The 26,846-nt window shown below is 37.7% G+C and overlaps 2 protein-coding genes across 2 annotated transcripts in view; both read left to right on the top strand.

Moving 5' to 3' along the window:
- LOC129758367 (cardioacceleratory peptide receptor-like) overlaps positions 1-26,846 on the top strand; it is a 309,792-nt gene that overhangs the window by 109,821 nt on the left and 173,125 nt on the right. The gene's annotated exons all lie outside the window — the stretch shown is intronic.
- Positions 14,495-23,512, top strand: LOC129758364 (uncharacterized). Its single transcript, XM_055755865.1, has 2 exons — positions 14,495-14,622; positions 14,686-23,512. The coding sequence occupies exons 1-2, from the start codon at positions 14,611-14,613 to the stop codon at positions 23,314-23,316; spliced, it is 8,643 nt and encodes a 2,880-aa protein (XP_055611840.1). The 5' UTR covers positions 14,495-14,610; the 3' UTR covers positions 23,317-23,512.

Below are 26,846 nucleotides of genomic sequence, written 5' to 3'. Positions count from 1 at the left end.
TTTTTTTTAATCTTAGGATTATAAAAAATTATATAAAAATGAGAGATCTGTATAATGTTTTAAATTATTACAATTTATTTCTTACTTTGAGTCAATTGGGACTTCTTCCACTATAGCCGGATTTTTTTAAATTTGAAATATTTACTAATTGATTTGTTTATTGTCATCTTACACGAATGATTTTATACAACGACATGAATATGAAAAAAGTTGGGTTATCACTTCGACTTTTCTTTATCCATGTTGAAAATACCTTTTTGAATTGTTTTGAAGTGAAATATTGCTAATTTGATAAGTTCATGACGTTATTAAAGAATTTTTTATAGGAAAAGTCTGCTACCGAGCATGCTTAGAAAATAAAGCAATTGCTATGAGATTTGTCGAGCAATTGCTTCAGATTTGAGCTTTATTCATACCAAACTAGCTTGTTCTAAAAGTAAAAGCTCCTGACCGAGAAAACAGCTGTCAAAAAAAACTTTATTCATAACAACCGAAGCAATTGCTTTAAGCGACTGCTCGACTGCTCGATTCAGTTTAGCAAAAGCAATTACTAAGTTTTTTTCATACCACCCATTGTACTGTAATGTTGAAAGTAAAATGTATTTTTTTATGAATGAATGTCACAGGGATGGACAAGGGAGAGGGGGTCACTTCAGTGAAACCTTTTTCTCCACTTCCGGTTCAGATCCATCATTTTGTCTTATTTTTGGTTCCTCATAATTAGCATATTTTCGGATATTTATAGCATTCTTTGGCCTTCGTTATAAAAGCTCCAGATGTGTTATTCATATGAGCTCGATCATTCCCGGCTAATATGGTTATGGCAATGCTTCCGGCATCCACAGGAAAACAATTAATCGATACGCAACATTGCGCTTCCGCGTAGAATCTTCTTTGATTATTTCTTTCATGGTTCTAAAAAAAGTTAAAAAAAAAACTTGAATCGGAATCAATCGGATCATCCTTAAATCCGAGGAAATAGTCATTACTGTCTGTCACTGTTCTCTAAACTTGACTCCAAACCGTAAACCTTCAGCATCAATAATGCACTCATCTTATCTATAGTTTTGAACGCTCAATTATAATTTTTTTTCCGGAACACTTCAAAATCCTTCCCGTTCCCGCACAATAACAAAGAAGAAAAAAGAGCTCGTGTGACAATTTTTCCATAGAAACAAAAAAACACACGCTCATATTCTACGCAAAAGTGTCACACGAAGCGTTTTTGACGATTATCTTCTGTTTTGAGGAGTAAAAATCAAAAAGTAAGTATAGATTCCAATGTAAATTGACCAACTACAAAAACAATATGCACGAAAGGTGCGGAAAAGCCATGAATTTAACGAAAATCCGAAAAACATATCAAAATTTCAATCGCGTTTTTCTCGCTTGCTCGTTTTTTCACATGGGACAATCTTGCTTAGAAGGGCAGTACAGCGCACTTCAAATTGATGTTCATCTTCGTAGTTATAATCATTCGGATTCTAAGTTTTTTTTAAATCTATTTTATTCAAATTTCTTACTTCTGAACAGGGTTGTCAGATGTTTTTTTTAAAAAATCTGTATCGGCCTCATGAAAAAAACTGTATTTATCTGTATTTGAACTTAAACCAAAAAAAAACTTCAATTATTGTTTTCTATGTTAGCTCATTGCTCAATATGCAATTTGGAAATCAGTTTTAATGGTTTTAACGTATTCATTATTCAAAAAAATAAAATTTAGTTCATTAATTGAACTTAATCAGATGAAAAATGCATTTTTTTGGTCGCAATCTAACAACCTTAGGACAAAAATTTAAAAGTTCGTCACATTTAAGCAGCATTTTGCTGAGCATCCTTTCATTGAATACATAAATCTTTAAAACTTTTAATTCTCTAAACCGGATCGCGAAATGCGTGAGATTTAGCTCAATGCTTTGAATATATAATTCTAAATAATTATGTATTCCAATAATTATGAATGTTATTCTGAATTTACATTCCTGTTTACTGAATTTTTTCAATCTTATTTCAAAAATCCTAAAATTCAAAAATGTTTATTTAAGTACGGAAATTGAATTCATGTTATGAGTGAAAGTTGATTACACAATTACTATTGAGAAATTTGAATCTGATTCAATAGCCTAGTATTTTTATTCTAGTATAAAAGTCGAACCCTCACCTGGATATAAATATGTTATCGGTAATAAAAACAAAAATTTATTTTAAATTCAAATTCAAATGTTTAAAAACTTAGTTGATTTTGGAAGCTTTTGGGTTCCTAAATTCAAATCAATCAGGTTTTAAATAGAAATTTTAATTTATTCTTTTTATACCCAGTACTAAACCTACATGAATATGTACAACATATTTTAAACCTTTCTGTTATCTTCCATTCAATCAATCATTCATATATCCTGCTAAGATATTTTAGTTCCAAAAACACAACGCTTTAAAAAATTAAATAATATCTATTTCTGACATAATTCAAGAAAGTCTTTGAGAATTTGATATTGAAGATTTTAACTTATTTCCCAACCTTGCCAAAGTCTACAAAATGTTTTGAGTCATTCTCCAAGAAATACGAAAGATTGTTATTTGTTCATTAAATTTAGGTCAAAATTCCGATTTTTTTGTTGAATGAGAATAAAAATGACAAAACGGAAACTTTTATCACTTTTTCCTACGAAGTCAAAATAACTCACGGTCCACGAGAAAGTCGATGGCTGAATTGAAACCATTTTTTTATATCTTTGCCATGAAGTTTTGCCAGCGAATAAATTTGATGAATGTATTTTTCAACCTATTTTTAGTATTCATATAAAAAATAAGAGCTTATATTGCTTGAAATTTTCTGCCACGTGTTATTGATAAAAATTTTAAATCTTATTTTTGAATCCTTGCCACATTTAGGATTAACTACGAAAAATTTCGTCTTCTAAACATCATGCTAAATGTTACACTTAGAAAAATAACTCAAAAACTATAAATACCTATAATAATTTAACAATATTCTGCCATATGAAACTGGACACATTAAGATAAAAAAATGAAATGTAATATTGACTTCAGTGATTGTCTTATTGTAACAGGTTCAATTTCAAGTTCTGTTTATTAAATTTTATTAATAATTTTCACATCAGTGCATGGACCATAAAGACAAATACTTTTTGTTATCGTAATGAAATATCAAAACTAAATTTTGAGAATTTTTCCCTGTATTTATGAACTAAAACTCGTTTCATTAAGTGGGTTAGCTTAAAAAAAATAACTGCATATCGTATAAGAAATGGTTTTGTTTTAAAATTCTTAAGTGTGCTCCTACTTTATTCAGTTAAAGAGTTTTGGATTAAAAACTGACGATGCAAACCTAATTGAATCTGAAATTAGAATTTTCTATATGATTCTCCATCTATTTTTTTTACTCTCCTAAAGTGATAATCCTTAATACCACCCTACTCTATAGATATCAAACTTAAGGAGAAGAGATTTTACGCTGATTTTATTACCAAATTTTGTGTACTCTGTTAGGGGGATTCACCGTTAAAACAATTAAGTTATGCTGTTGAAAAAAAGAGACTTTTGAAGCTTCTACTAACCTAGAATTAATGATAAGTCATAGTAATAGTCGTCACAAAAGCTTACTTGTAGAAGTTAAAGGTCTGGATAAATTATTTGTGCTGTTGCAAGCAAAGGACTGAAGCAACTGTCAAATCACATACAAACGGACCGTACCGACTTTTTGGAACCAGAACGTCAGTTCCCCTTTGATTTCAATGGCATTTTGGTACCAAAACGTCAGTGCGGTACTGAAATGTCAGTTCGAAAATTTCTTTCTCTTTCAGCCCCTTGGTTGCAAGCGAATACTGCAGTTGGAAAGATAAAGGTTTAAAAAGATTTAACTCAGTTAGCCCATAAAATACGATTCATCAGCAATTGATTTTGTTTTTTTCTTCTTAAAAATCTGTATAAATCTGTATCAATGTTTAAAAATCTGTATAAAAATCTGTATCTGTATCTTATCTGTATTGACGATGAAAAATCTGTATAATACAGAAAAATCTGTATATATGACACCGCTGCTTCTGAAATAAATATTTCAACGGAGCAAAATTTTTGACGTCCTTACAAGGCAACGCCTACTTGAACTTTCTGAAGTTTTATTGAACAACACTTGCAAAATAAACTCTCATTATCTATATACCATGTACCTATGTACTAGACCGCTTTAAAAAATGGCTTTTTGTTCCCATACATTTTTTCGACGCCTTCTCGATCACCAAGCATCAGTGTAAAATTGGAGATGATTATGTTGATTCCTGCATTAGCGCAACGCGTTTCAATTTTGTATGAAGAAATTTTTGCATTTTAATTTGTCCAGAAAATTCCAATAAGCTGAGAATGAAGTTTGACTTGGATTATTGGTTTTACTTATTTTAAGGCTTGAATTGTTTTGGTATGGCTCTATAAATCAACAAATTCATTGGATATGCAAAGCCATTTTTGCGAATTTTTATTTCCATCCTACGGTTAAACAGCTTTCAAATAGCAGTCAAAAATGCTATAATTCGAAAAAAAAAATCTAAATCAAGATTTTCTGTAACATCGAATTTTTTTTTTCTGGGGTTTTAGTTAGGTTTATGTTTTGTTTAAATGCAATGCACTGCTAGAATCAAGAATATTAAAATCAAAAGTTATATTTTTTTAAACTTTCAGTAGATCTCTGGTGGTTTTTTAAATAAAAATTTCAATTTTCCATACAATTTTTATACAAAATTAAAACTCGTTGCGCTAATTCAGTACTGAGTGAATTGCTTTCTAAATTTTTATTGCTTTTTTTGGCAATAAAAACAATATAAAAAAGTTATAGGATGTAAAATAAATAAATATCCATACAAAGCTTGCCGTGGTCTACTTCGTATGTACAAATTTTTGATTTCCAGTTAAAAAAACTGACATTTATTAAAAATTGGAAGTTTTCAAATTAAATTCATAATCAAAATTCTAAGTCTTCAAACTTTTACGATTCGAATTCCTCAATGGAATAGTCATCTTGATTGTAAAACTCATCTACGAGCTAAATCCGAATTTTGAATATTAATTCTAAGTTAGATTTCCTATCCTATACTCAAAATTTTAATATTGTGTCTGTTTATTTTAAATATGCACAAATAAGTTATATTTGTTCCAAAGCTCTCCATTATGAATATTAAATTACCTTTTATGTGTTTGGTTTCAATCGGATTTCAATATTTCAATTATTAATTTTTAATCGAACTTGTTAATCTGAAATTTAATTTAAAATGAACTTGGAAAATCTGTAAGTACATATTAAAATGAACATTATTCAATCACGTGACAAAAAAAATGACGAATCTGATTCTGAGTTTTCACTTCTGGATCGACATTTCGAAGATTTGCTTTTTTTATGAATTATGCATTAAAATTAAGTTTAAGAACTTTGAATCTGAAAGCCGAGACTGATTGCTGTTTAAAAAAAAAATAAAAAAAAAACACCACAGTCCCGTTTATAAAATTTGTATGGACTCAGCATGGTTTCTTATTTTCTTTTATTCATATTCAGAAAATTATTATCTACATATGTATTGAAAATGCACATGAGTTTCGAAAATTATGAATTATGAAATTTTTAATGGAATGCAAAACTATTTTTAAACTAGATTTCAAATCAGCTTTTCATTTCTAATTTCTTTTTATAGTTCGAACTGGAAATTAAGAACCGTAGACTGGATACAGAATCCTCAAGATGAAACAGAAATTCAATTTTGATTTTTTGATGATATGGAACCAGCAGTAAGAAAGTGGAACATCATGGCATTATTGAATCCATGGATTTAACGATTATTTGAAAAAATTTAAACTATAAGTTACCGTCAACTGGGGCATCATGCAACACTTTTAAACTTCAATGGCTTGCTAAAACCACAATGTCTACAAATGTCCACAAAAAAAAAAAAACCGCTTGTTTATCAAAAGTTTTAAGATAAATGGGACATCAAATTGACGTCGTCAGAAAAGGCATTGGTTTCACCAGTTATTATTAGATTTACCAAAACATGCGATGTTCACCCTACTAAGAAAAAGGGGTAAGTTGCAACAAACTTTGTTTTTATTGAAAAATCAAAAGAAAATGTTTGACAATTTATAGTTTTTTTTTAATATAATTGTGATTTCATACCGCATAAAATAAAATTGCAGTAATTTTTGGTTTTGTTCGAATTAAATTTAACATTTGTCAAAAACGTTTTTAAAGAAAAAGCATTAGGGTGCTGCATACATTTAGGGGTAAATTAATGTATGGATGGATGAAATCTTGAAATTGACAAACGCGTGATGCAAAACAATCATATTCCAGCATATGGAAACGAGATTTGAAATGTGAATCTTTTATTTGCCTTTTGATGCATTTTATACCAAACTGGCTACTGAATTATAAAAATAATTATTTAAAATAAATGGCGATTGCCCGAAAAAATTTTTTACACCAACAGTATTTGCATAGGGTAGTAAAAGCAATATAAAATTTGTAGGTGATATCATTTTTTTTTCAGTATGTCATTGAACTTGTAGAAAATATAGCGCCAGAAGTTTCAAGTCTAGCGCCTCATCCTAGATTTATGACTAATGGATCGGAAACACGCGACGTCCTCCTGTTCGCTTCCAAAAACGCATGCCTTATTAATCATTCATAACATTAAGATATTCAGCTCATGAACTTGTGCTTCTTGATCAATACGGTGTGACGCCATGTTTTGTGTCCATTTGCAAAACTGTAAATTCGTCGAAAATGTCTCATCAACTGGTTTGACTGCGGTGGTCACGTAGTATTTTTGAACATTATCAAAATCTATTGAAACACATTGTAGAGGAACCGGTTTACATATTTTAATTTGATTAGGAAAAAAAATAGAAAATTTACTAAAGAATATTCAGAGTTGTTTTTTTTACTAAGAAAGTCTCTTTCTCAATACATTTCGAATCGAATTGATTCGAATTTTTTGTCATTTGGAAGTTAACCCCACTTTTTTACAACCCAACCAACTTTTATGGTAATCTTAGCACGTCCGCCATTCATTAGCTGCCAACTAATTCGTCTTGACCCATTAGCAGATGATCTTCAACGGTGATTTACAGCGATTGATCTTACGCTTCTCCTTGTGACTCTTGGTTTAATCATCACCGCATGTTTGATGCGGGGGCGACTTTCGCGGGTCGCCAAAGTTAAGGTAGATTGGTCAATCATGGATCTGTTTAGCCAATTGTTTTTTTGGTTTTTTTACTTCACGTTTTTCTTCTTTTATTTAAAAAGATGCAATCAATTGGAGAACTAAAAATGTCACCATTATAATCGTTTCACCTTAACTGTAAGCGCCATGGCGCGGTTCATTTAATTGAAACCGGCATTCAATTAGCTGGAATATCAATCTGATACGCGGTGTGTCTTTGGAAACTTCATATGCAAAACATCTTCTCGCTCAGAAGTAAGTCCTATAGTTGAAGCGAACCGGTCAAAACAGAAACCGATGGAGACATTCGATTACCGGGTATCATTTCCAGCCACGTTTTCGATTGACACGAATTGGTGAGCGAAGCGAGGTGAAGTTGCTTGATTTATCCTGATGCTAGAGAAGGCAGGTCTCTAGCGTTTTAATTGCTGAACTATAAAGTGGGGCCACGGAGCTACTGCTCTCTTGCATTCGACAGTTTATCCTATTATTTTTAAGGTGCAAATTAATTTAATTATTTTCTAATTGATAGTGTTCATATTGAAAATAATAAAAAAGCGAGAGACGTTTTAATTTCATATTATTTTTCATTGATCTTTTTTAAAACAAATATGATCTCTAACCTTAAGCATCTGAGAACACGAACCATATGTTGCTGCAAACCTCCAATCGAATTTTCCGTTGGCGCGGATCATTTTCGCATAAATATTAACCGTTCTTGCGGAATGCACGAAATGGATTGCTGTGTCGTTCATAACTCTTTCTCCCCGTTGCTTCTCCAGCTTCTCGTCATTCGAAGATGCTTATTTGAATATACGATATGGTTGTGAAACTTAGGCAAATCGATTTATGACCGTTGCACTTTGCTTTCGACTCGGCTAATAATCACTGAATGGTGGGTTCCAAGATCAGCTTGCGGGCGTCCACATTGACTTGCGTTTGCTGCGCATTTAGGAATGTTTTCTTGTTCATAATTTCGAACAACTTTGTTTGAAAAATAAGAAAAATTTTGAAATCTATTGAAATAACTTGTGTACCTTCAACTGGGGCAACATGCAACAATTTTCAACTTCAATGGCTTCTAAAATCTTAGTGTTTACAGATAATCATACCTCTTGTAGATCAAAAGTTTTAAAGTTGATGGGACACCAAACTGACGTAATCAGAAAAATTATTGGTTTTACCAGTAATTTTAAAATTTACAAAAACATGCGATTTTCACCCTACTAAGAAAAAGGGGTAAGTTGCAACAAACTCTGTAATTAATGGAAAATCAAATGAAAACGTTTGAAATTTTATAGTTTTTAAAAAATTTGTGATGTCATAACGCATAAAACACCAATTGTAGTAATGTTTTGTTTTGTTCGAATTAAATTTTACATTTTTTTCTGCCAAAAATGATTTTAAGATAAAAGTGTTAATCTGCTGCATACATTTAGGGGTAAAAAATACTACAAAATATTCAATTATCTAAAATCAAATAAATAAATCTTAGGATGGTTGAAATTTCAATGTTAACAAACGCATAATGCAAAACAATCAGATCCCAGCATATGGAAACGCGATTTATGAGATTTAGTTCTGATTTGTATTTTGTTGCATTTTGCCCCAGTCAGCTAACTGAATTATAAAAATTTTTATTTAAAAAAATTTGGTGATTGTTCGAAAAATATTCATACACCAACAGTGTTGGTATTGGATAATGAAAGCAATATAAAGTTTGTAGATGATATCATTAAGGAAAAAATCATGTAAAGTTTTTTACGGCATCGAAAAATGTAAAAATTTGTACATCTATTGCTCGATTTTTAAATTTTTTATAAGAATCAAAAACTTTAAAAAACTCTTTTACGATATTAAAAACTATGTCATCATCAATTTGTAATCATTCAATAATAACTTTATTACAGCATATTGAAATAAAAATTGAATGAGTGTTGTGGTATACAAATGTTGCATCTAACCCTACTTTTGCATGTTGCCCCGTTTGACGGTACCAAAGAATTTTGATTTTTTTAAAATAAACTTAACCATCAGTAGTTTAAACAAGACGTGTTTCTGAACCCTTTTCCTTCTACTTTGAATTTCTTTCCTCGTTTAGAAACTCAAATGCGGTTGATGATTCTCATTGAACGAATCCAGTATTTTTGTCAAGGTACATTAGTGTTTAGACGTTGAGCCTCACATCGGCAATGAATTGTGACCAGCCGGAGACATCGTGTCGTTGACAGTTGAAATTATGAGCCACTGATCAGGGGGAAAATGTGCATCATTTTTATTCCCTCCACAGCGTGTCGATGACCTAGATGTAGGAAAAAATTAGCTTATGACTTCCTTCATATGGTAGTTATTGGAAAATTACGGAATTTATCAATGCATCCGATTTACAAATGATAAGTGTTTCATTGATATAGGTAACCAATTCAATTGATAATGTCTTGATAATATTTAATTTTTGTTTGTAAATCCAAAGTATACATTCGGGCGCTTACAGTACCGATAGCATCGCATAGATACCGTCAACTGGGGCATCTTACCACACTTTTCAACTTCAATAATGGCTTCTAAAATTTAATGTCCACAGATAAATAATCATACTGCTCGGACATCAAAAGTTTTAAGGTTAATGGGACATCAAAATGACGTGGCCAGAAAAATTATTGCTTTTGGGTACCAGTTATTTTTAAATTTACAAAAAACATGCGATTTTCACCCTACTAAGAAAAAGGGGTAAGTTGCAAATAAAATTGTTTTTAATGAAAAATTGAATGAAATCGTTTGAATGACTTTTTATATATTTGTGATTCCATTCCGCATAAAGCAGTAATTTTAGGAGTTGTTAGAATTAAATTTTACATTTTTTCTGACAAAAACAGTTTTTAAAGAAAAAGCAAAATGGTGCAGCATATATTTAGGGGTAGAAAATACTACACTACAAATTCTACTTACTGAAATCATGAAAATTAATGTTCGAATGGATGAAGTTAATTTCATAACAAACGCGTGATGCAAAACAATTATATTTCAGCATATGGAAACTAGATTTAAAAGGTGAATCTGTGATTTTTGTTTTCATGCAATTTACGCCAGACTGGTAACTGAAAAACGAGGTGACAAAATGTAGTTTTTGATTATTGATTATAATTTTCTAACTTCACCGGTTATATTCAAGATTTTTTTACCATGTGTACCCAAAAACGAGACACATGCCAACTGCTTTCAGGATTTTATATGCTTTTGAATTCACAGAAAGTATTGACGCAACGAAATTTTATAAGGTTTATTTTAGGTTTACTACAACACACTTACTGGTTGTATTCTAATGAACATTTGAATACTTTTCAAACTTTCGAAATCTGTCAAGAAATAAAGAAGTTACTTACTTACTTAATGATCCCGCGCCGATCCTCCGGTGCATAGGGCCATGGTAAAAGACCTCCACTGTTGACGATCCGGAGCCAGCGTCTTCACCTGGTCCCAGTCAAGATTCTCGTCGATAGTTCGAATTTCAGCGGCTAGACTTCGCCGCCACGAGTTTTTTGATCTGCCTCTTCTTCGATGTCCTTCTGGATTCCAATCTAGCGCCTCTGTGCAAATCTCGTTCTCATCTTTTCGCAGCATGTGCCCAATCCATCTCCACCTACGTTCCCCAATCTCAATTTCTAGCGCCCTTTGATGACACCGACGATGTAGTTCCTCATTCGAGATCCAGTTGCCAGGCCACCAAGCGCGGATGATATTCCGCAGGAAGCGGTTTACAAATACTTGCAGTTTTCGCATCGTCACCGCATATGTGCACCAAGTTTCGCACCCGTACAGCAAAACGGATTTGACGTTTGAGTTGAGTTGAGTATTGACTCTTGACTGTCGACTCTCAACTGTTTACTCTCGATTATCGACTCTTGACTGTCGCCTTTGACTGTCGACTCACGACTGTTGACGTCAGATCTCTCTACGAACGTTTCGGAGACTCGCAAACGCAAATCGGGTCATTCTGATCCGGGTTTCGATGTCTTTCCTGGTATTTACCACCACCAGGCGTTATCTGGCTACCCAGATACTGGAAGCACTCCACTTTCTCAACTTGTTGCCCAGCTACCATGAAACTGGAGGGATTTGCTGTGTTGATCTCCATCGACGTGGTCTTTCCGACATTGACTTTCAGACCTGCTGCCTTGGAACTTTCGGTGAGGTCATCGAGTTTTCTCTGCATATCCGGTTGTGTTTGGGCGAGCAAAACAATATCGTCAGCCAGGTCAAGGTCGTTCAGATGCTCCATTGTTGAAGGATTCCTTGGCAATCCTCGCAGCAGTTACCGGGATTGGTTCGGACAAGACACCATCGTGCAAGACCTTGCACGAAAAAGCCTCGTATTGTGCTTCGATGAAATGGACTTCTCTGGGACCCCTCGTCGCCTTAGAGCCGCCCATATGTTTTCATGGTTAAGTCGGTCGAATGCTTTTTCGAAATCAACGAAAACCAGCAGAAGAGAGTCCTGGAATTCTTTGATTTGTTCCAGTATGTTTCGCAGCGTTGTGATGTGGTTTACACATGATTGTCCGGATCGGAATCAAGCTTGTTGCCGTCGGAATGTAGCGTCGATTTTCTCCTGGATCCTGTTCAGGATCATTTTGCAGAGTACTTTGAGGGTTGAACAGATCAACGATATGCCTCGCCAGTTACCGCACTTCGTCAGGTCTCCTTTTTTCGAGACCTGCATCCAGTCGGCCGGGAATTCTTGTATTAGCCTTGCACCACTGAGGCGGCGAGAAATGTCATTAAATAATCGGATATCTCCATTGGCGGCGGCTCTTTCTCCCTCTTCGGCTAGGGAGTTTGTCCAGGCTCTCTTGTCTCGTCTACCAGCTCGTTTAACTGCTTTTTCCAGCTCCGCATATCGTAAGCGGGCGGCTGCTTTGGCTGACCCGGTACATGCCTGCTCAATTCCGACTTTCGCCTTTCTCCGATTATCGACCATCCTCCAAGTTTCATTCGACATCAATTCACTTCTTCTTCCACACACTTCACCGAGAATACCATGGCTCGTCGTGATAAAGGCATTCTCAATTCCACACCACTGTTCTTCGACTGTTCCGTCTGTCGGCAATTCCGAGGCTCGCAAGTCTAGCTGTTCAACGTATGCCCTTTTCACCTCTGGATTCTCCAACCGGCGGACGTCGTATCGACACCCGACTTTCTCCTTGCGCCGTTGGACACGCGCAACTCTTAGTCGTATCTCGCCAAGGACGAGGTGATGGTCAGATGCAATGTCTGCGCTTCGTTTGTTGCGGACATCAAGAAGGCTCCTTCTCCATTTTCGACTGATGCAGATGTGGTCAATTTGATTTTCTGTTCGGCCATCTCGGGATACCCAAGTGACCTTATGTGCTGGTCGATGGGGAAAGAGCGATCCACCGATCACCATGTTGTTGTTGCCACAAAATTCTACAAACAGCTCTCCGTTTTTGCTCATCTGTCCTAGGCCATGGCGCCCCATGATGCACTCAAGGTCGTGATTGTCGGAACCAATCTTTGCGTTGAAGTCGCCCAAATGGATTTGAGTCTCACCCTTCGGAATTCTCTCTACCACGCTGTTCAATTGACTGTAAAACTGGTCTTTCTCCTTCAAGTCGGCAATGTTAGTTGGCGCATAACACTGGACCATTGTAAGGATTCTAACCCGTGTTCTAAATCTGGCTACGATTATTCTTTCGTTTGTCGGTTCCCATCTAATGAGGGCCGCGTAGGCCTGTGGACTTAACTGGAAACCAACTCCTCGTTCCCGAGTAGCATGTTCTCCTCGTATGCCAGAGTTAAGCAGGACTTGCCCGGATTGTGTCTTGTGTTCTCCAATGTTACGCCAACGGACTTCGCTCAGTCCCAGAATTCCAAGCTTGAGGCGGCTAGCTTCTCTAGCAAGTTGAGCCAGCTTGCCTTATTGGGCAAGGGTTAAAACGTTCCAAGTTCCAATTCGTGTCCATGTTTTCATACTCAAGGTCGTCGCCAAAGTTCCAGGTCGGTCATTTCTTTCGGATTCTGTAACAATTTTATGAATCGGGAGCAGTTGGTTGTTAGCCTAAAGTCCCAAATGTTAACAAATGAAATTTTTAGCTGGGTCAAAAAGTACGTTTGGAGATCTGCATTTTGATAGTACAAAGTTATCTGAATGATATTTGGTTTTCAAGAAATTTAGAAAACAAAATTGTTGATACTTACGGTTTCGGCAGTGGAAATCTGCCGCTCCGTCGGCGAAATCAAAACAGTTTGTTTGGTTCCGCATGCTTTGAGTCAATTCGCAATTGAAACATCAGCGGTGATGATTGATGATGACAGCTGATGATGGTAAACACGGTACAAATGTTTACATCATCACACTGTGAAGCCCCGAACAACTCAATTTAGGTTCGTGGTAACTCACCAGTGTTGCCAGATATTCTGAGTGGTTAGCTCAGAATATCACACGAAAATGAGAAAACTAATAAGTGAAGATATCACTTCAGTGAATAATGTAAATAGCTATCGCTTATGTTATAAGTAGTTATTTTAGGACTTGACGAACAAAACGAATAAAGATAACTCTATTCCACCACTGAAACCTGCGTTTTCAACAAAAATAATATTTTTGCTGGGAGCTTTTGGAGTTGTTAAACTTTGTTTTAACGCGCTTTTCTCGAAACAGAGATATTGGTGCAATCGCTGTATTCAAATTTCGATACCGAAATGATTTGGTTGAATTATTGATTAAACACATTTTCAATTACCGTTTTGAGGATGAAAAATCACATTTCACTCGGCAAAATACAAATTCAAAGGCAAACTCAAGTTTAATCTACAATGTGTCGCTAAAATTGCTTTTTTTCTTCGCTAAACATACATAGATTGCAATGGGTTATATCGCTTTTTTTCGTTGCTTATCTTTAAACCCTTGTAAATCTCTAATCTCGGTACTGAGAGCTATCGAAATTATATCGCTCAATTTACCAAATTAAGATAGCTGCACGCGCGTATTTTGGTTTTTTTTTTCGTTTTTCCCTCGGAACCAACAAAATCTCACGTTCAGTGTTCAATAATTCGGCCAGCGCATGGTTGTTGAACCTGTACAGTATGACCCAATAAAACCGTTTTTATCACTGCAGATCAGCTGCTGCCGCGCTGAAAGAAGCGTCTTATCGATAATATTGTAGGCAACCGCTGCTGATAAGCCAGGCTCAGATGATTTCTCTTAGGGCCCATTTATCGTCTTCCAGTTAACAAGCTAAGCGGTAAGCAGTCTCTGTTTAAGAAGTCTTGTTTTTTTTAGAAGAAAAAAATATTAAAAATGTGTGTATCATTTTAGGATTTTAGAAGGACAGGTTCAAGAGAGACGCATGCATAATCTTGAAAAATGCCACCTGATGTAAGAAACCGTTTTTGGAAAAGTGTTTCAGTTTGTTTCAGTAGTTCTGTTCTCTTTTTTTAGAATGAGTCATTTGAGCTTTCTTATCCCTTAAGTCCGATTGGGAATTGTCCAGTTCAATCCGTGATAACTTGGAGTTCAGCTACTGGTGGATGTTTCGTGCTCACGAATTATGGTGCATCTCTTGCTGTTTTCAAACATGTTGAAGAAAGGTGGGAACTGTTGTTTGAGTTCGTTGCTTCCGGATTAGTGAAAAAGTGTTATCAAATCGAAAAGGGAAATGGAATGGTTCAACTTTTGTTGCATGTTGACCAGGGAATGGTGATTGGTAACCTCGACCTGAATGAAAAGAAGTTTTCAATACTGGGTGAGAAGAAATGTCAGCTCGAGGTCTGTGAATTTGGCAGATTTTACAGCAATCCGGAGGAGGTTGGTGCGGCTACTGTGGATTCCGAAGGAAAAGTTCAGTTCTACAAGTTTGTGACGAAAGCTACGAATAGGAAGCAAACTTCGAATCCGATACTGTGGTTGAAAAATAGTTTTTATCAGTTCACGTTGAGTGATTTTGGTAACCTTAAAGGCATCTTCATAAGACCTCTTTCAGCTGAAAACAACCAAGAATACGTAATCTTAAGTGATTCAAAAGGAAAGATAGGCGTTTTCAGCTTTGACCCAAGTTACCATTTAACTTTTGTGTTCCAAATCAATGTAGAAACTAGTGTTATACATTGCTTAAAATCTGGAACTAAGTTTAGAGATATCATAGTGTCTGAATCAAATGGCTTAGCTTTGTACACTTTTCAGAACGCCAACTACGTCAGATCGGAATATTTGAGTCATTTAGGACAACTTAAATCAGATCTTTACAACGCTGAATCCAGCAAAATTGTAGCGACAACTTCGCAGGGTATTGTTTATATTAACACCGACGAATGGAGATCATGTTTGAGGTTATCAAATCTTGTAATTCAAGAGCGCTGTGGGTTGGTTGTAGGTGCATTGAAGTTGCCAGGCTCAGCTGTATCGATTCTTTTAAAAGTTAAAGGACAGCTTTTTTCAGCAAATGTGGTAAAAACTCATAAAATGAGGTCCACCCTGAAAAAATCAGTTCAATTTGAAGAAAAACTCCCCGAAAACTGTAAACAAATTCAAATCCCATTATCGAAGAAGACACTTCCCTCCCCAAAAACACTTCTTCTGAGTGACATCATAACGGTGAAAAGTTTTAGCAACTGTGTTGACGTAAGAACTGGAAAGCTTAGTTTTGTCCTGCCATTGGTTCAAATTTGCAACCCCACCGGAGTCGACTTGGTTCAGAGTTTGATCTACTGTCAGCCGAAGGATTCCCGGATGGACGACTCTTTCGGTGTTCTAGGCTGCGGATGGCAGCTGGAGATTAACTGCATATTTATGCAGGAGGATTCACTTTTCGGGAGACGCCAATATGGATGGAGGAGAAATGGTATTGTAGTGAGGTTGGTTGCTTATGAAGGTGAAGAAAACCTGCAGCTCTTTGAAGTCCCGGGGTCAGAAGAACCTTTGAAGGCTGAGTATCGTCCTGGTAACGAAGAATGGATTATCGAAGGGAAATGTTTTCGATACCGTTTCGGTAAAAAGGGAGCTCTTCAACGCAGCGTTCGTCATCGGGAATGGTTTGCTGAGACAGTTGTGGACTCAAACGGCTTAAAAGATCTTGTAGTAGCTTGGTATTTAACTGAGATCAGCACTGAAAAGTACTTGCAGAAAATGACTTACGAAACTGAAGAAACCGTTATCGGAAAGCACGTCTTCAACAACGCTATTCATCTGACTTCGATTCGTGATAGTTGTAACAACAAAGTTGACTTCTCATACGCTAGCAAGCAAAAAGGCGAATGCTCTTCAAGAGTATTCGACCTACAAAACCACCCTTTTTGTTCACCGTTCTCGTCAAAATTTCTGCAACAGCTCTCAGTATGCTCACCACAATTTAAGAACACCTTCAAATTCCAATACGAAGTAGTGGACTCCAATCGCTACCTGAAATCTATAGAGCAGGATGAAGAACGCCTAGCGTTTTCTTACGGGAGCGCTTCAGCTGAAACGCGAAACTTGAAAGAGATCGTGTTGCCCGATGGAAGCTTGTTCGGCTTCGAGTACGATCAGCTTGATCACTTGTTTGATGAGCTACCAGCCAAAGAAGTCACTGCTGAAGTGAACCCAACTGTTAGTTTCACTCGAAGTTTCGTTCTGCTGACCTACATCGAGTTCCTCGGTTCCCAGCTAATGTTGGAACTCTACGATAGGGACATGAGGCGAATAGTGCAAAAGCTTCGGGTAGGTCAGCAGAAGATAGCAACCTATCAAGTAGTGGTAGACGAAACGAACATTCTAGCAGCACTGGTGCATGAAAGTGGAATGAAGCAAATTCATCATTTCCGACTGGAAATTGGTGATGGGAAGTGGCACAGAAATACTTTGAAGTATTCAATGAACAATGACGATGTGTTTAAGTTCGGAAACAACTTTCTAGTTGTTTATAGTCACTCAGAGATTAAATGTCTCTACCGCTGGAGTGATCAATCCTATCATAACGAACAACTTCCAGAGGTGCTGCGTACAGGGAAAGATATTTGTTTAACAACATCGAATGAGGCTTTTCTAGTTTGCAATGATCAGAAATTATGGTTGATCCGATTTTCCCTAAGAAATAGCTTAAAGTGTCATTTACTACTGGATAATTTACCCTTAGAACGCTCGATGGACGCTATCGATGTACTGGACTGCTCAGATGATCAGCGATCGATTTTGAAAAGGACTCTACAAACCTCGTGTGTTTACGCTTTCAACAATGTAATAGCTGTTACTGGCGTCGCACTTTATGAAACGTCTTTTGAGCTGAACATCTGCCTCAATCATTTCGACGAACAGTTCAAAGTTGTTAAACAGGCAAATTTGAAACAATTCATTACCAAGTTTGAAGAACAATTGGTGCTGGAAAATTTGACAATTGATACGAAAGCCTTTGTTGAAAATGAGAAAATAAAAATTTCTCTACAAGACCTACCAAAAAATAGAAACCCAACAGAAGACCAAATTCGCGTTTGTTACGACGAGTTACTGAGGCTTTTCGGAATGAAAATCAATAGTGGAGCGTTTAAGCTTAGCAGAACCTCCGACGGTTTTCGCTGTGGTCAGCTAGAGTATCGATACGATGGTCAACGGTGGTTTTCACTGATTTTCAAACAGTCAATTCAGCTTACAAATCATCTACGGATCCATGAAAATGAAAATTTCCTCAATTTGCTCTCCAGCAATGGAGTTTGTCTCCATCAACTCCACCTACCAGAATTGAGAAACTTCCTTCCAACAGATTATTTCATAGCATATCAAACTGAAAATGAGCTCAAGTGTATAATCTGGGGTTCCAACAGCAAAAACTACCAAATCATCGATCTCCCGAGCAATGAATCACTCCTATCGGTTACCGATCAGCAGTTGGTTACGTTGAGGCACACCGATAATGCCGATGAAAGCTACAAAAATATCCTAACCTTCCGAAATGTGGCACTCCAACAGCAAACGCTCGACTGCCGTGTCTTGATCCGATCATCGCTCCACACAGATGATACTATTTTCCGCAACGACTACTACTACTCACAACCAACCATTGATCCACTAGCTGGGTTGCTTTTTAACCAAACGTGCAAAACTCCTCAATCGGGTGAAGGCTACGGATGGGTGAAGTATTCGTCGAGCGACGGTGCAGAGTCGGAAGAGTACTACGATGAAGATGGAAAGATGGTATACAACAGTAGGTCACGCAGCGTGTCGACAACAACTAATACTACGAGCAGTGTTTTGTGCGGACGCAACGGGAGACTGGAGATTGTGGACTGTTCACCGTATCGTGGCCAAGATGGACAGGTCATCTACCACGGTTTTGAGGAGTACGAGGTCATGCCGGGAGGTTGGAAGTACTCTAGTGGAACCATTGTGCGGGATGAATTTGCCGCCACTGGAAGAAGCTATCTGCGGATTGAGAAAGGAGGTTACCTCTCTGGTCGAGTTCGAGCAGAGCCTTGTGCTGTTTCGTTTAGATTCGTTTGTCTGATGAGGTGTTCTATTGAAGCTTTTGAGATTGGAACGGAACTGTCCGCAGTTCAATTCGAAGTCAATGGTAAAACAACCCATGCAACGCCGATCAAAAAGTTGAAGGATTGGTTGCTGGTTAGAATAGATGTTCAAGACGTTGAAGATCATGCAGAAATATCCTTCAAGGTAGTGTCAAGAGCTTCGATCGATGTAGATTTTTTTTGGTGCGCTCCAGCTGACTTTAATCTGAAGGCCAAAATTTATGACGACTTAACGGGGAATCTTACCGGTGAAATCGCAGCCAACGGACAGATGAAACGGTACTTTTACAATGTATGTGGAAGACAGTCCTTGATAACTGACTTCGAACGCAATCTCGGATCGATGATTGTTTTTTCTTCTAAGTTCAATAGTCACGGGCTGAGGATGAAGGTTCAGATTGATCCAATGGACGGATTTTTGGAATCATTCAGCGGGATCGATGTGGCGCTGCATTGGAAACTATCCGACATTTCGAATGTCGAAGTACGTTCGTACAGACTTCTTCACAGTGGCAATCAACCTACTGAAATGAAGTTGTTGCAGTCCGATTTATTGAAGAGCTCTTTCGCAATCGGTTGTAGTTTTGACCTAGAAAAAGAGTCTAAAGTTTGTGTTGCGATTGGTGAACTGGGGTTAACCATTAGGAGAATGAAAGCTGATGTATCAGAATTAGTGTTTTTATCAGATCCAATGTGTGTTAAATCAATCGGAAGTCTACTAGTTTGTAGCTTCCAAGACCGGATTTTAGTGTTCATTGATGGGGAAATCCTGATTGACAGTTGTACTCCTTCAACGGTTGATAATCGTAGTATTTCATTCACATTTATCGGCCAGCTTGAACTCAACAATCTTTTCGTAGCTTCGAAACCATTGCTTAGAGTACAGTATTTAGATCAAACCGAGCTGTTAATCCAAGAGCTCAAAATTACTTCCGAAAATGAAATTGACGTGCAGGAAACAGTATACGACGCTATCCGTCGTCCCACTCATCGAACCGTTTGGACAAGGATACCTGTTGATCCAAACGCTCCACTAATTCGCTTCTACGATGAATTTGTTTCCAACATAGATCAAAACGGAATGAGCGGCATGGTTTCGGATCTTAATCCCTCCCACGAAGGTTATCCGTTTTTCAAATACGATTACGAAAATGCGCCCACAACTCGACGAATTCGAACCGGGTTGCCTGGAAAATTTCACCGAGCCAATGGGCCGTTTGCTGCAGAAAGCTTGTTGAAGCGGAACGAATGCGCTGACATCCTCGAGCGTCTGTTTCCATCGGAAGGAGGCTTCGACAAAGTAGCTTTTCGTGATGCGACGGATGTGGTGAAGACTCGTGTCCTCGACAGTCGTGGTAACAAGGTAGCGGAATATGTGAAAGCAATGGGTACTAATCATCAGCTTACGACTTACGAATTTGATGAAAGGAACAATTTGGTTGCGAAACTTACACCGAAGTATCACGAGCAAGCGCAAACGTTTTTGCGGTTGGAACCTTGGAAATTTGACGAAGCAGACCTTGTTCAAAGACGATGGTCTGTTCGATATAGCTATGATAGCAACGGTAAGTTGACGGAAGAAAGCGGTCCCGATAAAGGAAGCATCAAATATCATTACGATAACGGTCGTTTGGTTCGCAAAGAACACTTGGGTACGGTAATTTGTTATGGATACAACAGCGTAGGTGAAATCAATCATCAACATTGTGATGGAGTGTCCAGACAAATGGAAGTGGTTCACAAAGAAGGAAAGACAATTCGTAAAATAACCTCGGACGGCCTTGTTGAGATGAGAATGTTTGATGTATGCGGTTTGCTCATTGAACAACGGGACGAACTGGGTGGTAAAGAAATGGGCAGTATGCGCTACTTTTACAATAAAGAGAAAGTTTCGAAAATTTTCTATCCCAAAGAGAGCCAGTTGCAGCTGATCCGAACTTACGATCCGCATGGAAATTTGATTGGAATTGGTGTTGCCACGGACAGATTCAGATTCATTCAAAATATCTTCAACGCTTCCGGATTACTTGTGAAACAGCTTCACAAAGCCAACGATGGACAAGTGTTCGAGCGAGAGTTCAAATACAGCGAAGCCCTCTACCCAACCGGTATCGATGATCCGTTTTTTGCTCAAACAATCAGCTATGGAGAGAACAGCTACGGCGGGCTCGAATACGGTGGAAGAAAGATGAACGCGGTTGAGTTCCGAGCAAAATGGGTCAACCAATGTGATTCGGAAGTGTTTAAGCTTCAAAAGAGCAGCTTAATAAGCAGTGAAATATCTAAACTTCAAGCTGAGACATATTACCAAATTCTCCAACAGAAAGAAGTTATCGATAAAAATGGTAATGTGGTCAAATCATTCTACCCATTGAAGTTTTCGGACATTCCGACATCAATGGTTGAAGAAACTTCCGTTCAAAAGGCGCTCAACCAGGTTTTCACCAACAGATGGGGCTATCGATGTGATTACGGCAACCACGATGAATTGCTACGTGCCAAGTATTACCAAACGGGAGATGCCGGGTTTTCCTTGAAACCGTTAACTATTCGTAGCTTTGTAGACATCGCTGAAATTGAAAAAACGCAATGTGAAGATCTGTGGAACGAACTGGTTGAGGGCGAATTCATCATTGTTGACGACGTCCATGGACATTTGGATTCCTCTCACGGAAAAAGAGGAGTCAGCCTGTTGGATGAAAACATTAAATGCCTGTTGATTGATTCGCGAGAAGAAAACGCATGTTACTTTAGGAGAGTGGAAAATTTGATTTTGTACAGTATTGCTAACAGTATCGAGCTTACAGAGGATATGTTCATCCAGCACTTCCAAAAATGGCACATACCGATGAACAGCGAAAGCTTTGCAGAGAGTCTCATCCCTTTAGCGAAGGACATTTGGCGATTGCTCTCTTCCCACAGATGGATCGGCACGGATTCCGATTGCAGTCTGGGAGCGTTGTCTCCGAAATTCCGCAAACACTTGGCAAACTTCTCGGGTCACTGGCGAGCGATAGTTAAAATTCTGCACGAAAGCTTCGTGCAATCCCTCGGAACCATTCCGGGAGATGTGGAGTCTTACGAAATCGATGCCAATGGCAATCACGGAAGCTTCAAAGCCGGCTCCCGATGGTACGATTTCAAATATGAACCGTACAGTAATCGCATTCAATCGGTGCTCATTCAAGACTACGTGGAGCGAGGTCCTTATCGTATGAGCTACGACGAAAATGGAAACGTTACTGAAGCGATGCATAAAAATATCTGTAAAATAACCTATGATAAACTGGTTAATCGAGCCTCACAGTTTGATATGTCGGACGGTGCGGTGGTAAACATCAAATACAACTTTTCTGGGGAGCGGATTCAAAAATGTGTAAAATATCCAGACGGCACCTCAACTGAACGATACTATATGAGGAACAACGAAGGTCAGTGTTTAGCAGACTACTACACCTTACTCAGCGATTCCGGAGAAACCATTGACAAATTTGCAACATTTTATATTTACGATGACCATCGACTAATCGGGTTCTATAGAGAAGCCAAGTATTTCAACGTCCTAACAGATCACGAAGGTTCTATTCGTGTCGTCCTCTTGGACGGTCGTGTCGTTGCGGCTTACGACTTCATGCCTTATGGACAAATACTGCGTCAGTATGAAGCAGATCAGAGAAGTGGCTGCATATTCTTATTTACCGGACAAGAGTTTGATCGAGAACTCGGTCTATACAACTATCACGCTCGTCTCTACGATCCAGACATCGGCCGGTTTCTGCAGGTTGATCCCTTGGAACAGTATGCTAGTCCCTACAAATACGCCGGCAATTCTCCTCTCGATATGGTCGATCCCGATGGGCGGTTCGCGTTTCTGATTCCGCTTACGATACTCGGAACCGCATATCTCGGAGGACTCATCTACAATAGCAACGCCAAGCCGTGGGAATGGGATTGGAAGGATAGTGGAACTTGGTTTTCCGTTATAGGCGGAGGAGCCCTCGGAGGTGTTACCGCAGGGATCCTAGGGCTAGCTGGAACCGGAGTGATCCTTGGTGCATATTTGGGTGGAGCGAGCTCGGAAAAGAACTGGTTTCCCCGCCAATGGGAATGGAGCAAAATGACCTGGTTCGGGGTTTTTGCTGGTGGAGCAGCCGGGGCACTGCTACCCTTCACGTGGTCCACGCTGGTCAAATCTACGGCTGCATCTCAAAGCACGATGGCCTTCACAATATTCGGAGCAGTTATCTACGCTGGCGGGAACTACACGGTCAATTGGATCAAATTCAAGAGCCCCAACCCCCTGGATTGGGACTGGAGCAAACCGGGAATCTACTTCCGGTTGTTTGCCGGTTTGACAATGGCTTTCAACTTTGCGAACAGTGCGTACTCCTGCTATAACTATCTCTCTCAGATGAATGGTGTGGTGAACTTTTTTGGGGTGGTGGAAGTGGCTCCTCAATCGTGGGTAACGCAGCTGGAATTTTCGGCTGAATCATTGGTACAGGCTCAAACTTTGCTCCAGCAAGCCTTCCCACACGCCGTCAAAGCTGCAGGGTTCGTGGTAGCGTTCATGAAATAATTGTTTCCCTAGCCTGTTGTTGAAGAAAAGGGTTGTTTTGTATTAACGCATCTATAAATACAGTAGAACCCAGCTTGGCTTTTTGAATACATGGATCTTGTATGAAAATGGTGGCTTATATAACGCAGAGGGTCGGATAAGTGAGGTTTGATTATTACGTTAGCTTAGCAAAAACCTGTAGAATGAATGCTTTGTAGAGAATGAAATCCGAAATATAAATGTTTACAAAAAAAAATTGTAGTTCAATCGAAGCATTGTTTAATCATTCCCCCCCCCCCCCCCTTGGTTAAGATACCCGAAAAAACCTATAAAGTATAATGTAAAAATGAATGTTTGTCGTCTGTCTGTCTGTTCCCTAAAGACTCGGAAACTACAGAATCGATCATCGTTAAAGTTGGTATATCAGGGTTTTCGGGCCGGAGATGGATTCTATAATTGTTAAAAAAAAATTTCTAATTATGGAAGGGGGGGGCTCCCATACAATAATTGGATAAAATATGACACAATCCATTAAATTTATTAGTAAATTTTATGAAATTTCCCACACACACGTATTTTGAGGTAATTAAATGATTTATAATGGTGGTGGACAGGTTTTGATGTATTTGAACCGATAATTGTATTTAGAAATAATTTTGTAGGAAAGGAGGGGGAGGGACGGGGAGGATTCTTACATATTCATTGTAAAATATATCAGAACTCGAACAATTTTCAAATGATTTTGATCAAATTTGGTTCACATTAAAATTTTTAATGTCATGAGATTATTTAAAGTTTTCTATACGTTAACCGTTTTTGTAAAGGGGGCTGCTATACAAAATTTCGGTCGGAGATGGTTTCTAAAATATTTTCAAACAGCGCCAACTTAAAGGAGGAGGGGAAGGGCTCCCATACAAAATTAATAAAAAATATGACACAGTTCGAACAATTTTCGGATACTACTGAGCCAATCAACCCTGAAATTTGGTTTGTATCCATTTTCAAGACCGGGAATGGATTTTTATAATAATTCCAAACCCCTCTGAATCCAAAAAAGAGGGGCTCCTATACTAAATTAACAAAAAATTGACACAAATTGAACAATTTTCGGAAACTATGGACTGGGAATGGTTGCTATTACACTTTCAAACCCCTCCGATCCCGGAAAGGGGGGGAGGACTCCCATACAAAATAAACAATAATTTGACACAATTCGTACAATTATCGGAAATTACCCAACTAATCAAAGTGAAGCTTGGTGTTTAGCCATTTTTGAGACCAGGAATGAACTCTTTAATACTTTCAGCCCCATCCAAATCCAAAAAAAGAAGGGATTCCATATGAAATTAATAAAAAAATTGACAAAATTTTTACAATCCTCAATGGATTATTGGTAAAAGTTGATAAACGTAAGCGTTTTGACATAATGAGACGATCTTTTAAATTGACAATCACAAGATTTACAAATTTTGTATGAAAGCCTCTTTTTCCTATTTATATCTCATCGCTTACAGAATGTAGGGGCCTCAATTTATCTTACAATCATTTCTCGTATTCAAATACTCTCCCACGCCAAATTTGATTCCATTTGCTCGAAAAGTTCTTGAGTAATGGAAAAACATTGTATGGAAGCCCCACCCCCTTTCCATTTTCTCTTTCCATTCTTCCCCTTCCATTACCCAAGAAGTTTAACTCAATTTTGCACTAAGTTAGTATGATGCCCCCCCTTTCTCCGAACTTCGTAAGACCCATTCCCGGCCTCAAAAACTTCTCCACGCCAATTTTAACGCCGAACTGTTCAGTAGTTTCCGCGTCCATTTCGAACATACACACATACCAAGCCTTTTACATATTAGGTTGATATGAAATAATTAATTCTGTATAAAGTCTGTTTCACATAGAATCTGGTCGGATAAAATAGATCATTTCTCCGCAAAGAAATAACGTAAATCAAAAGTAAAAATGTCATTTTGTAGGGTTTTTATTGCACTTTAAGGAAAAAAAAATTCATAAAAAATTATTCGTCAGCATTTCGAATGAATTTTTGAACTTTTTTTGTGCTACCACTCATCATTTTCCGCACAGTACTGCTGGTAACCTAATTCGCCATTTTGTTCCACCACATTTCCATTTGAGCGGGTTTTTTTAATGGTTCTGCCACATTTCTTCAGTTTGCCCTTAACTATTGCCCAATATTTCTCGTCCAAACCGTCCGGATCAAAACAATGTCAAAAGATTCGCGATGTGACAACTAGGGGCGCTGCAGTAAATGAAAAGATGCGACCAGATTCTATGTGAAACAGACTTAAACTTTAGTGACAACAACAAAAACCAATCCACTCTTTAATCGAAATTTTAGCACCATTTTCAGACATTTTGTGTTATGAAATGCAGACAACAGCTTTCAAAACTATTGTTCATAAAAATGCAACATTTTTGTAAAGTAGCAAGTACCTGTTTATTACATAAATTTTGATGAATTTTTCTGCTGACTGCCTTCAATGAATGCTTCGGTTAGGTTTGACATGTTCTCGATGAAAATGAATGTAAACCTTTTTAAGGCACTTTACAGCACCAGCATCCTCAATTAGAGCGACGGTTTCCTGTGGCCGCGTTCCTTAGAAAGCTGTCTCCATAAGAGCGGCAATCATGACACTCTTGACAAGGTAATCAGTTTTCAACAAGTACCGGACATGTCAACAAGGGGCACCGTCGCTCTCAAATAGGAAGTCCCCAGCGGATCTCCGAGAGCCGGTACCTGTCAGTCATCTCGGCGAGAAAGCCTCCACTTGCCATGTTTACACAAAATCTGATAACATCGATCAATTTGTCATGGACCTCAATCGGACTGCCTGCGAGACTGTATTTATAGACGACTACTCTAAGAAAAGGCATAAGTGCGCACTGATGCTGTCTCTATTCGGCGAACCGCGATGATTGATCATCATAAATCCGCACAAACTTTGCTGGTTGGCTGACACACTTCTGTGAGAAGATTGGCAAAAGGTGGCTGAAAATCGATCGCGCAGTTCCATTTTGCACACTCTTCTATTCGATTAGCTCCATAAATAACCTTTCTGTTGTCTGCGAAAAAAGCGTTTTTTTGTATTTTGACTTGTAAGATTTTGAACAAGTTTTAAACAGTGTGTTCAGTTCACAACAAAATATGTAGCTTTCAGTTGTATGCGGCCACAGCAGGTAGTTGTAACTTATTATCTATATTTTTACTTTTCTATGAGTTAAGATTGTTCAACTTCAAATTTTAATTAATAAAACGAACCTCAGTGTAGATTAGGAAAATAGAGCTCTTTATGCATAAACTTAAATCTTTTCGTTAACATGGAACCTTATTCAAGAACCCAGAAAAATGAATAGAGACATGGAGTTGAATCAAGACAAATAGGGATAACCCGTTGCGATTGGAGTATCAACAAAATTCAACAAATATTGCTTTTCGAAGAGCTCGATTAGAGCTTCAAGGTAAAAACAAATATATAAAATGTGAATTAATTTTGTATGACATTATGTTTAAAAAAGCCTATGGCCTATGG

Source organism: Uranotaenia lowii, chromosome 3 (assembly GCF_029784155.1).
Source record: "Uranotaenia lowii strain MFRU-FL chromosome 3, ASM2978415v1, whole genome shotgun sequence".
NCBI lineage: Eukaryota > Metazoa > Arthropoda > Insecta > Diptera > Culicidae > Uranotaenia > Uranotaenia lowii.
The sequence above is the reverse complement of the archived record's forward strand: the minus strand, read 5'-3'. Positions and strand labels throughout refer to the sequence as shown.